Source organism: Phaseolus vulgaris, chromosome 3, assembly GCF_051622355.1.
Source record: "Phaseolus vulgaris cultivar YP4 chromosome 3, ASM5162235v1, whole genome shotgun sequence".
Lineage (NCBI taxonomy): Eukaryota > Viridiplantae > Streptophyta > Magnoliopsida > Fabales > Fabaceae > Phaseolus > Phaseolus vulgaris.
Window position 1 is genome coordinate 38,119,823 of NC_143500.1, and position 11,450 is coordinate 38,131,272.

The 11,450-nt window shown below is 30.5% G+C and overlaps 1 protein-coding gene across 1 annotated transcript; it reads right to left on the reverse strand.

The window, feature by feature from the left end:
- Nucleotides 1–5,314: 5,314 nt before the first annotated feature.
- LOC137807396 (tetraspanin-8) lies at nucleotides 5,315–7,918 on the reverse strand. The gene is made up of 2 exons (XM_068608023.1): nucleotides 7,199–7,918; nucleotides 5,315–5,882 (listed from the first exon to the last, which is right to left on the reverse strand). Exons 1-2 carry the CDS (start codon nucleotides 7,703–7,705, stop codon nucleotides 5,586–5,588), a joined length of 804 nt encoding a protein of 267 aa, XP_068464124.1. The 5' UTR covers nucleotides 7,706–7,918; the 3' UTR covers nucleotides 5,315–5,585.
- Nucleotides 7,919–11,450: the final 3,532 nt, after the last annotated feature.

Here is an 11,450-nt window from a genome sequence, read left to right on the forward strand (position 1 = left end):
TTCTATCATTTCTATGCGTGGGTTTAAATATTTTATGACTATTGTTGATGACTTCTCTCACTATACTTGGGTTATTCTCTTGCATACTAAATCTAAAGTTCGTAATCACATTAAATTCATTGCCAATGTTGAAAATCAATTTCAAACTATTGTTCAAATTGTTATAACTGATAATGGTGCTGAATTTGCTATGAAAGATTTTATCTCTTCTAAAGGCATTATTCATCAAAATACCTGTATTGAAACTCCTGAACAAAATGGCATAGTTCAGAGAAAACACCAACACCTCTTAAATGAATTCGTGCCTTGCTTTTTCAAGCTAACTTGCCCCCTCTATTTTGGGATTTTGTTGTACAACATGTTGTCCTCCTCATTAATTGCATTCCCAGCCCCCTTTTACACAACACTTCACCCTATGAAAAACTTAATGGAAAGCTTTTTGATATCTCTTGTTTAGTGTTTTTGGATGCTTGTGTTACTCCAATACTTGTACTACTCATAGAAAAAAAAACTTGATGCATGTTCTATTCACGATATTTTTCTTGGTTTTCAACCCAACACTAAGGATTATCTTTTTCTAAATTTCATTAACCATAACATTGAAGTATCAAGACACATTGTTTTTCATGAAAATCATTTTTCATATAGACTGAACACTGATCATCAAAAGAATCTCAACGATTTATCTCTACCCCTTCCCCATCAAGCTACCTTTCACATTCTAAGATACTTTAAAGGTAATCCTGGATCTGGTATTTTTTTTTATATTGCAATAGCTCAATGCATTTAAAAGCTTACAGTAATTCAGATTGGGCTACATGTCCTGATTCAAGAAGATCTCTAACTGGTTTTTCTGTTTTTTTGGGTGAATCCCTCGTATCATGGAGATCCAAAATGCAACAAACCATATCCAAAAGCTCCTTTGAAGCAGAATATAAAGCCCTTGGTGCCACTACCTATGAACTCCAGTGGTTGACTTTTCTTCTTTAAGATCTACACGTCCCTTTCATTACCCCTACAACCCTGTTTGTGACAACCAATCTGCCTTACAGATTGCATTCAACCAGGTTTTCCATGAATGCACCAAGCATATTGAAATTGATTGCCACATCGTCTGGGAAAAGCTCAATGCAAGATTTCTCAAATTATTTTTTATTTCCTTTGTCATGCAAACTACTAGCATCCTCACAAAACCTCTCAATCCTTCTACCTTCAAAGACCTTGTATACAAGGTGGGAATGAAAAACATCTATTCCCAACTTGAGGGGGAGTGTTAACAATATTAGTTTTTATTATTTACTAATAGCAGTTTTTGTTGTGGGTCCATTTGGGTTCTTATTGTACCCCTTCTTTCTCCTTTGATTTGGGCCCAATTATGTATGGCTCAGCTCTCTTAGCAAGAGTTTTTTTTTAACCTTTATTATCTTGTAATCAAACAGAATGCAATACAATTTTGATTTTACTTTTGTCATCCTATTTGTGTTTTTCTCAATTTTGTTTCTCTGTCGCTTCAAGCTTCACTTTCGCAGGTTGTTTTGCATTCATCCAATATCAGCATTGAATCAGTCTCGTTTGATTGCTTCAAAGTAACTATCGTATTATATCATATCACGTCATTTAATAAAAAAAAATTGTAAACAATGTTAATTTAAATAATCCATTGAAACACTCTAAGATAATAATATCTCCTAAATCCTAAAGTTAAAGATATGTATGTGCTATAAATCATTTTCCAATAGTCTATGTATGGACATCGGAGTAAAAAAAATGTTAAAAAAAACTAAAAAATTTAATAACTAATATTATATTTCTTTGTTTATATAATAAAGTAATATAGTGAGAGGTTGTTTTAAAGTAATTTTTATTTAATTTGAAATTAAATTAAGTTTTTATTGATATTTGTTAAGATAATATTATTAGAGTCAATCACTATATTAAAAGTATTATTCACTTTAAAATTCGAAGTTTAATTTTGTTTTTAAAAGAAATGTAGAACTATATTGGATATATTGAAATAATTTTTATTTTATATTGATTTTTTTAATATAACAAATTGTAATGGGCAATTGTTTTCTCAATCGTGCCTAATGTCAGTTATTCTGTTTCTCTAACTTTATGCATCTTTTGTGTGTGTTTGGAAACCATTTTTTTTCTTAAAGTGACATAGTGCTTTTAAAATTACGAGATTTAAAATTTCCTTTACATTTTCTTTCTAGAAAAAGTGAGACTGAGTGCTTTTGTTTTTGGACAAATTTCTTTATAGTTTTTTATAAAAATATAAAATAAATTTTTCTGAGAAAAAGTTAATTTATACACAAGATAAAAAAAATTAAAAATCATACAACAAAAACCTCTACAAATTAACTTTAATTTTAATGCGTTGAAAAAGTTTGTTTTACTTTTGTTTCTTGCTAAACTCTTATGGAAAAAAAGGTATAAATAGCAAAAGCATTTAAATTTGAAATTACATGTGGTGGATAGTAAATGAAATTTAAAATTGAACAACAATGGTTTTCTTTAATAAACAGTTTATTAGAAGATTAATATTTTTATGCATAACTAATTTCATGTGACTGGAAAAAATCCACATTACTATTCATGTCTCTGAGCTGTTTTTGCATGACATAGGTACCACTAATTTAATAGAAGAGAAAGAGAGAGACAGAGAGAGGAGATGAGAAAGGGTTAAAAAGATTGTATAGGTAGAGAAATATTATTGTATTTGTATGTAATGGACAAAGAAGGGAAAGGAACTTGAATAATGTTATATATGGTGGAAAAATGCATGATGGACCACCAAAATGTAGTCAAATTTCACTCATTACTGTGTGGATATAATCTCTCAAAAATATTTCCTTATCCACAACATGCCCTATCACTTCAACCATCACTAATTCTATTTCAACACTTCCATCAAAACTCACAATGACAGGATTTCATTTCACCACCAACACACACCTTCTACCACACACAAAATAATTAAAATTTGCTTTATAACTTTTTTTCTCCTTTTATCATAATTTTTTAATTTTATTCTATTATTTTAATATTTTAATTTGATTTAAACTTTTTTATAAATGAGCCCATATAATCTCTTATTTACATTAATGATAATAACATATTTCTCTTTACTCAAAGTTAACTTGTTGATAGAAATTACATGTATAGCATATCCCAAACATTATATGTTAATCTAAAATGTCATCACAATGAATTTGACCAAAATAATTATAGCGGTTGGTTTTTTAAAAAATAAATCAAATTAATAATATTTAAAATAGTGGAATAAAATTAAAAAGTATTATAATATAGGAATAAAAAGTATTAAACATTAACATTAAAAAACAGATAAAATGTTCAGAAAAGTGTAAACCCTCTATCCCAAGCTAAGCTTATAAAATTGAAACTAAGAGATTAGCTGGGAATATTAAAATTGTACCACTAAAACATACATATAAAAGTTAACTATGAATTTTTTTAAAATGCGTTAGATATTTGACTAAATATAAAACTATTTTATAATATATAATATATAAATTAATATAAATTTTAATTTCAAAATAAATTTTGTAAGATTGAGTTAACACTTTTTAATATAGTATAAAAGTTTATTTCAACAAGAATTTGTTAAATTTATTAAATCTCTAGTCCTTAATAAGATGTTTAAAGAAAAGCTAATAACAGTTGAAATTAAGATTTGGATTGTGGTTCCAAATCTTTCTATCTGGAGTTCTTTAGCATCTTCAAAGACTCAATGTGAATGTTATATAAACTGCAGAGGAATTTGTCTCTTAACTGCAACGAGACTTCATTTCGTTATAAATTTGACACACGGACATGTTGCTTTGAGCATAATTTTGAAGACTTTTGAAATACGGGCCTGTTGCTTAGGCCGCCCCTGAGCCCAGTCCAAAAAGGAGGATGGCCCAAGTCCAAGTTAGAAGGAGTGTAAAGAATTTGTATTTTGTTATTTTGTTAAATGGATTAATATTATTATCTTATTTATGTTTTTATTTAAATTTAAATATGATATACGATTAAAGAATCATTTCATCATTTTTTTAAATTTATTTTCTGATACGTTACATTCATAATTGAATCATATATTTTGATTAAATAACAATAATTAAATTAAAATTATTTATTAAGAAAATAGTTTTGATTCAATTATGTTTTCAGTTATTTTTGTTTTTTAATTTTTTTTATAAAAAGTAAATATTTTAATTTTATTATTATAATTCTATTTTTGCTAAATGAAGCTATAAAATATTTTTTGAGCAATCCAAATATAGAAATTAAATTAAGCAATAGTTTAAAATTGCTATATTAAATTTAATCACTAGCTAACAAATTTGTAGTAACTGACTAACTCTCAAAAAAATAAAAATCATAAGAATTAAACAAAAGATTAAGATTAAAATATATGAGCCAACTCAATATATATATATATATATAACTAATATTATTAAGTTTGTATAATTAATCTATATTAGTTTTATTTTTCATAAAACACTAAAATAATTATAATTTCAAATCTCTTCCAATTAACTATTGACAAATTGAACGGAGTAAAGTTGGACTCAACTCGTTTCCTGTCCTACAAAAGATACAAGCCTATTGTTGACGGCGAAAGAAAAAAAAAATATGGCAGCAACTTTTTTTTTATCTGTACCTTGGTATGAAACTCCTTATAGAAAACATTTATTATATTTAAATCGTGTGATTAAAGTTTTAAAAACAAAACGATCCTAAAATTTTATTAACTAATTTTCACCATGTTTTTATAATTTTTTATTCGACCATTAGTTACGTTTTTTAGTTTTTATTTATAAGTTTCCCATCTTAGTTAAAAAAAGTTCAAAATGATGCTCCAAAATAAAATAAAGAATCAAATTAATTACCATTTAAAAGACCTAAATATTTCTTATAAGATCAAGGGTCAAAATCATAGAAGTAAAATAAAGAAGAAGTGTGATTTGGCTTTTATAATATGATAGGGGCACTAATCACAATAATCAACAAAACAATTTTCACTTGGATGAATTATTTGTTTCAAGTTAACGACTTCCTCTATTTTTAAAATTGAATGGAAAATTGTGGCAGACACATACTTGTTGAAAATCTTAAGTTGTGAAATTTATTCAATGTAATTTATAAAAATAAGCTAAAGATTATACGAATGAGAGATTCCAATATACCATTTAAAATATAGAAAAATGAAAGTTGAAAATTAAAATTCGCATGAAGTATAAATTAAAGGGATTGATTAAAAATAACTAAACTAAATAAAAACTACTTTAAACCATACACGATGTAGAGGGTGAACATTCAGCCGTTTCCAAAATATATTATGATGAGATGTTGGAGCAGAGGGAATGCAGTGTCCAAAAGTAATATCTACGTACAGATGTTACTAGGAAATGTCATAAAAAAACTGAGCAATTTACAGAACAATCTGTGCTTAAAACAGTATAATCCAACATATATAAAGCTGACTAAAAAAATAAAAATCCAGCATGTAAACCAGATTGCCTAGCAAATTGATGAACAGAGTACTAGAATAGTGAATAATGAAATGAGCCTAACTAATATCTCTTCCAATTCTCCTGCCTGTTATTCCTGAAAGCACAACAGCCTATGGAGTAGATAATAATGAGGAAGACCAGGACTACGATGTTAACAATAGCCACCTTCTTCCAATCACTCTTCAGGTTTTGCAGTAAACCAGCCTTGCATGATTGGCAATTGAAGCACAGAGTGTCCGGATTGTTATCCCAAGCACTACAGTCAGGATTGTCCAGAGTAGCATTTACGGGCTTTGTCCAGCTAGTTGAATTCTCATAGGTAAAATGGCACTCATCTGCAGGCTTACAGCACCCAGACTGCACAAAACATCCAACAAATGCAGATTAAAGTATAAGCATCAGTGCTTTTTGGTGTGTCACACAAAGAGATCCATTAACTAATGTGGTCACAAACAATAACTTGCAATCGTTAAAGCAACCAATTTAAACATATAAATCATGTACAGTGTATAACTATATATGTCTATAGTATCATATAAGTATCTTGTGTGGGAAAATTCTTATGTCTTTGAAGACTGATATTCTCTTTCTCTTGCTCCAAGAAATTTTTGGCCGAGTAAGTGAATCCCACTGTTTAGATTCAATAGTGGATCTGTTCTCTTGTGGAGTTAAAACGCTGATGCTAGAAAGAACCAAAGATTATTTATGGGCAAGAAAAGTGTACGTAAAATCATGCAGGATGAAGAGCAATGAGATGTAAAAAGTGAACAACTTTTAGCTCTGTGGGTAGCAGTATCAGCATCCATTAGTTTCTATTTAAAAAATGATACACAAGAATGCCAAAAAGTGCGACAAAAGATACATTGGGAATTAGAAAATAAAGCAAAAGAATACAGCCTTTTCAGATGGAGGCCAATCCCAGTTAAAAAGTTCCCCTTTCCAAAAGACACCAACCTTGACTACTCTACGAGACTACGACTATAAAATACACATTATCATACAAAATTGATCTGACGAAAGTTCACTTTTTCCAGAAAACTACTCATATTGAAACTCGCGTTCGAGAGTGTAAGGAGACAAAAAAAAACTTAAAGGAGGTGGGCCAAAGGGCACACATACCATGATAATAATACCCGTGTTTAAGTTTCAAGTGAAACACAAATTAAACCAAAAGTAAATGGTCTAATAAAGGTAACCAGATTTCAAGAAACAAAAGCTACATGCAGTTCTTTATTTTTTATTGTAGTTGTTTAATGAGAATCAAGATTTCATACAAGGAGGAGAAACTCTAAGAATTACCATCAGATACACCTCAACCAAAAGAATATGATCTAATTAAAGGACAGCAAAATTTTCAAGATACGAAATTAGGACAATTTCTTTACTTACTGTTTTTTATAACTAATTAATGAATGAGAAATAAATTTTTACCTGTGACTTATATTCACCTTTTAAGGAGATAGTAAAGCCCCAATTTCCCCACCAAACAACAAGAAAGAAAAAAAAAACCTAAACAATTATGAATTAATATTTTTTCGTTATGAAGCAGTCCAACTGAAAAACAGGATCTTGATCGAAAACCAGATCTTACACGAACAAGCTGAAATTTTGGCAACAACCCAGAAAAGGGATCAAGGAAAACAAAAGAAAAATTGAGAGGAGGAGAAAGAAACCTGAATCGCGGAGAGGTTCTCGCTGTAGAACTCATTAACGGTGTCGTTCAGGAACTTGGTCTGGAATTCAGTGCAGACTTTCCCAGACTGCAAGCAACTCTTGATCCTATTCCACGTATTAGCGTTGTTCACCCTCTTCTGCAACCAATTGGAGTAATCCCCGAGCCTATACTCCTTATAGCCTCTGCCAGACACGGTCTCACCAGCGCCCTTGTTTGTGACAACGAAGGCGAAGATGGTGAAGGCGAAGAGAAGAACGATGAGCAAGAACATCACGAGCAGGTAGAGCCAGAGGAGCCACGACACGCGACAGCACGCGCCGATGAGGCCGGCTAGAGAGACGATCATCAGAAAAACGCCGAGCGCGATCACCGGCTTCTCCAGCCACCGCTCGCACTCGGTGGTGCCCTGCTTGCTCAGCCACACTCCGCCCACCAGGATCGGGATTGAGAGGAGGAAGGTGAGGAAATTGAGGAGTCCGATAACGTTGTTGCTGAAGCGAACCATGGTGAAGAAAGTGTCTTGGGAATAATGATTGTTGTGTAGTGTAAGGGAGAGATTGAGAGTGAAGGTGGTGAAGGTTTGTGTCTGTGGGCGCGTATATATGTGTTTGTGTACGCGTGGTGTTTGTTGTGAGTTGTAACTGTTTGACAATTCGGGATCTTATTGCACACGCCACGGTACACGCGATTTCGCCGTTGGAGGAAAAACAGTTTAATTACTTTGGTTAAACGCGTTTCTTTCATCTCTTAAACTAGTACCTTCCTCTGCTTCATTTAGTTGGAAACTAAAACAAATGTACTGTTAAGAACTATCGTAAACATTTTCATTTGACCAACACTTTGATTAAATCACTAAACCATTCTATTTAAATTTGATTTCTCTTTTTTTGGTCATCAGGGTTTTAAATGGATTACTTGAGTTGTTATTGCAATACAAATGAGTTTATTATCCTATGTATGTGTCTGCAACTTCTCTTTTCAATTTTACATGTATAATAGTTTATTTAAGAATATAATATATTATCTTACATCTTCCCAGATAACCCACGTGTTGATAATTGATTATGTTAAACAAATAAATAATTATTCTGCATTTGATTAAGTTACGAAAACATAAATATTCAATTATATTAAATAAATAATTAATTATTTTGTATTTGGTTGGATGATCAAGACAAAAATAATCAATTATAATTAATTATGTAATTAAACAATTGTAATGTAAACTGATTGTAACTTATATTTTTGGCATTTTCTAACTAATAAAGATAAATTGACAATTCATATCTTTTTCATATTATTTAATTTTAAATTTAATTTTTATTAAATATATTTATTTTTAAATTCATCGGATCAAGAATCGTATACAATTCTAAAGATTACTAAAACATCATTTTTCTTTTCTATCATCATATATATATATATATATATATATATATATACTATATTAGTCTTTTACTAACTATGTTAATCATGACATTTCGAACTACAACCCTAACATATCCTAAATCTAACATAGGTGTTAGGTTCATGTTGATCTTGTATATTTGAGTTCTTATAAGACTAGTTAATTGTTACATGATAGGGATACCATCCTGGTTGAGAATAGTTGTTAGTGTTCAATATTCGTAGTGTAAATATTTGTTAATGTGGTTTAAATATGAGCTAAATAAAATATTATAAATATAGTCATATATGGGTAGAACAAGAAACCAATAAAAGCATTTGCTACAATGAGGAAAGGAAAACATAGTCAAAGGTTTTCATTTTCTTTATAATTATGTTATAAATTCTAATTGCTCAACCTTATAAACACTTCAACATTATAACTACTTCAACATTTTTATACTTCGGTGATCTCTCCTTCATGCTCTTTTGGTTTACTTAAATAGGTAGAGATCGATTTTCTCGGACAGGTAGATGTATGTGTAAGGTGTTTTGATAATAAAATCAAAATCAATTTAATTAAGTGATTAGCTCTCTAAAAAACACTCTACTTACCTATTAATTAAGTCACCTATTTATAATGTTTTTTTATTGAACTTTATCAATTTTATTGAACTTTTACATTTTGTATTTTATATTTGTTGAGTTTATTTTTAATATTTTGAACTTAACCTTTAGTGGTTATTATTTTATATTTTATAATTAAAGTCTTTTGATCTTTATTAAATTGCATGACTTTTGGTAGATCGATAGTTTTTTTGTCATTAGAACTCTCTCGATCTCTAAATCCTATAACTTAATATTTTATTAGGATAAAACAAATTTAAATTTATCATGAATATAGACATTATGTTATTTATTGAAGGATGAGAAAGCAAGTGGTTTATTGTAAGGACCGAGAAAAATAGTCTTAGAGTAGAAATGGTACAATTAAAATGACACCTGAATATTTTATTATTAAAGTGAAAAGGCTATATAAATAGAAATTTAGTTATTCAGGTTTCATTTTAAAAAGAACCATTATCTCTCTAAAAACTCTTTTTCCTTTCCTCTGCCTTCTCTCTAAAATCCCGACCTCCTCGCTCATCTGTTTGAAGATCGGAGTCCACCATTGGACTCCTGGCAGCGAGATCTACAAGATTGACCGATCAGAATCTTTCATAGAGTATGTTCATTTTTGTTCCCTTTTTCCTTTCCTCTCCCTTCTCTCTTAGATTCTGACCTCCTCTTTCATCAGTTTGATGATTAGAGTCTGTCATTGGACACCTGGCAGTGAACTCTACCAGTTTGACCGATCAAAATCTTAGATAGAGTAAGTTCATCCTTGGCTCTTTTTCCTTTGAGTTAGTTTTGATCTGGTTGGGTTGCCTTTTAATTTAAGTTTGCATGTGAGGTTTTTATCTTCATAATTAGTCTCTGTTAGCTCAGGGTCCTAGTGATGTAGTTAGATTTGTGATCAGGACTCTGTGGTGCAGGTTAGGGTATCCTTAAGCTTTTGGTGGGTTTGGAGCTCTTAGTGAGCATCTGCTAAAGTCCAGGTAAGGGAAGCTAGTTTAAAATCTTCAATAGAACCCTAGGTTAGAAGATTTGAATGTGAGTGTGACGTGGTCACCAATTCCAAATTTTGTTGCAAGATTTCTTGTTTTGAGTAGATTGTAGTTTGATTGTAATTGAAAGTGTTGTGATTGAGAATTGGTTGTTTGATTCAAATGGTTGTGGAATTAGAAATCATATATATGTATAAATGGAGATAATAACTCAATGATTCAATGAGAGTGATTGTATCATGTTGAACAGGAACCACCAATGTAATGTGTAGATTTATAATTTATGAATCGAATGAGATGTTGATTTATAATCTGATAGGTATATTAAGTTATGCAGAATTTTTCTGCATATTTCGCCCAGGCTAGCAAGTTCTAGCTCAAGCTAGAAAAATTCTGGGTGCTCTCTGGAGAATTTTAGCTCAAGCTAGCGAATTCTAGCTCAAGCTAAAATTCTAGGTGCTCTCTGGAGGATTTTAGCTCAAGCTAGCGAATTCTAGCTCAAGCTAAAATTCTGGGTGCTCTCTGGAGGATTTTAGCTCAAGCTAGCGAATTCTAGCTTAAGCTAAAATTCTGGGTGCTCTCTGGAGGATTTTAGCCCAAGCTAGCGAATTTTAGCTCAAGCTAAAATTCTGGGTGCTCTCTGGTGGATTTTAGCTCAAGCTAGCGAATTCTAGCTCAAGCTAAAGTCTAAAAAAAATAATAATAATAATAAATAAATAAAAAAAAAATATATTAAACTAATTTTTATTTGCTTTTAAAAGATTGATTTATTTATTTATATGTAGTTTTTCTTATAAAGTATGTAAACTTTTATTTCATGTATAGTTAATTGAAAATCTCTTTAATTAGACATTTATATGATTAGTCAATGAATTGTTGTGTATTTTGGAAATTTTAAACATTGGTATGATTTGATTGTTTGATGGTGGATATTTTGAGGTTCAAAATATGAATTCTAATCAAGACATAGTATTTTCAGGAAAGAGAATACCGTGTTGAGATTGTTATTAGGGTGTATTGATTTGTGAGTGTCCTGTGAATGAGACGATCCTGACTCTACTGATATAATGGAATCACATAGATGAAGTTATTCAGTTGGTGAGAGTTGAAGGAGGTCCATTTGGCTGAGTCTGAGGTTTGAAAGAACTGATCAGAGCAGATCAAATGGATTTACCCTGTCATATGAAGATGATGAGGAGATATTGAGATAATTATGCGCATGGCTGTGTGGGTTTCACAGCAGTAGTATGACAGGTG

Bases quoted from the DNA above. Each gene is read 5' to 3' on its own strand.
- LOC137807396 (XM_068608023.1), bottom strand. From the start codon at position 7,705: ATGGTTCGCTTCAGCAACAACGTTATCGGACTCCTCAATTTCCTCACC. The intron at 5,883-7,198 runs GTTTCTTTCTCC...TGTTTTGTGCAG, and splicing joins AGAACCTCTCCGCGATTCAG to TCTGGGTGCTGTAAGCCTGC.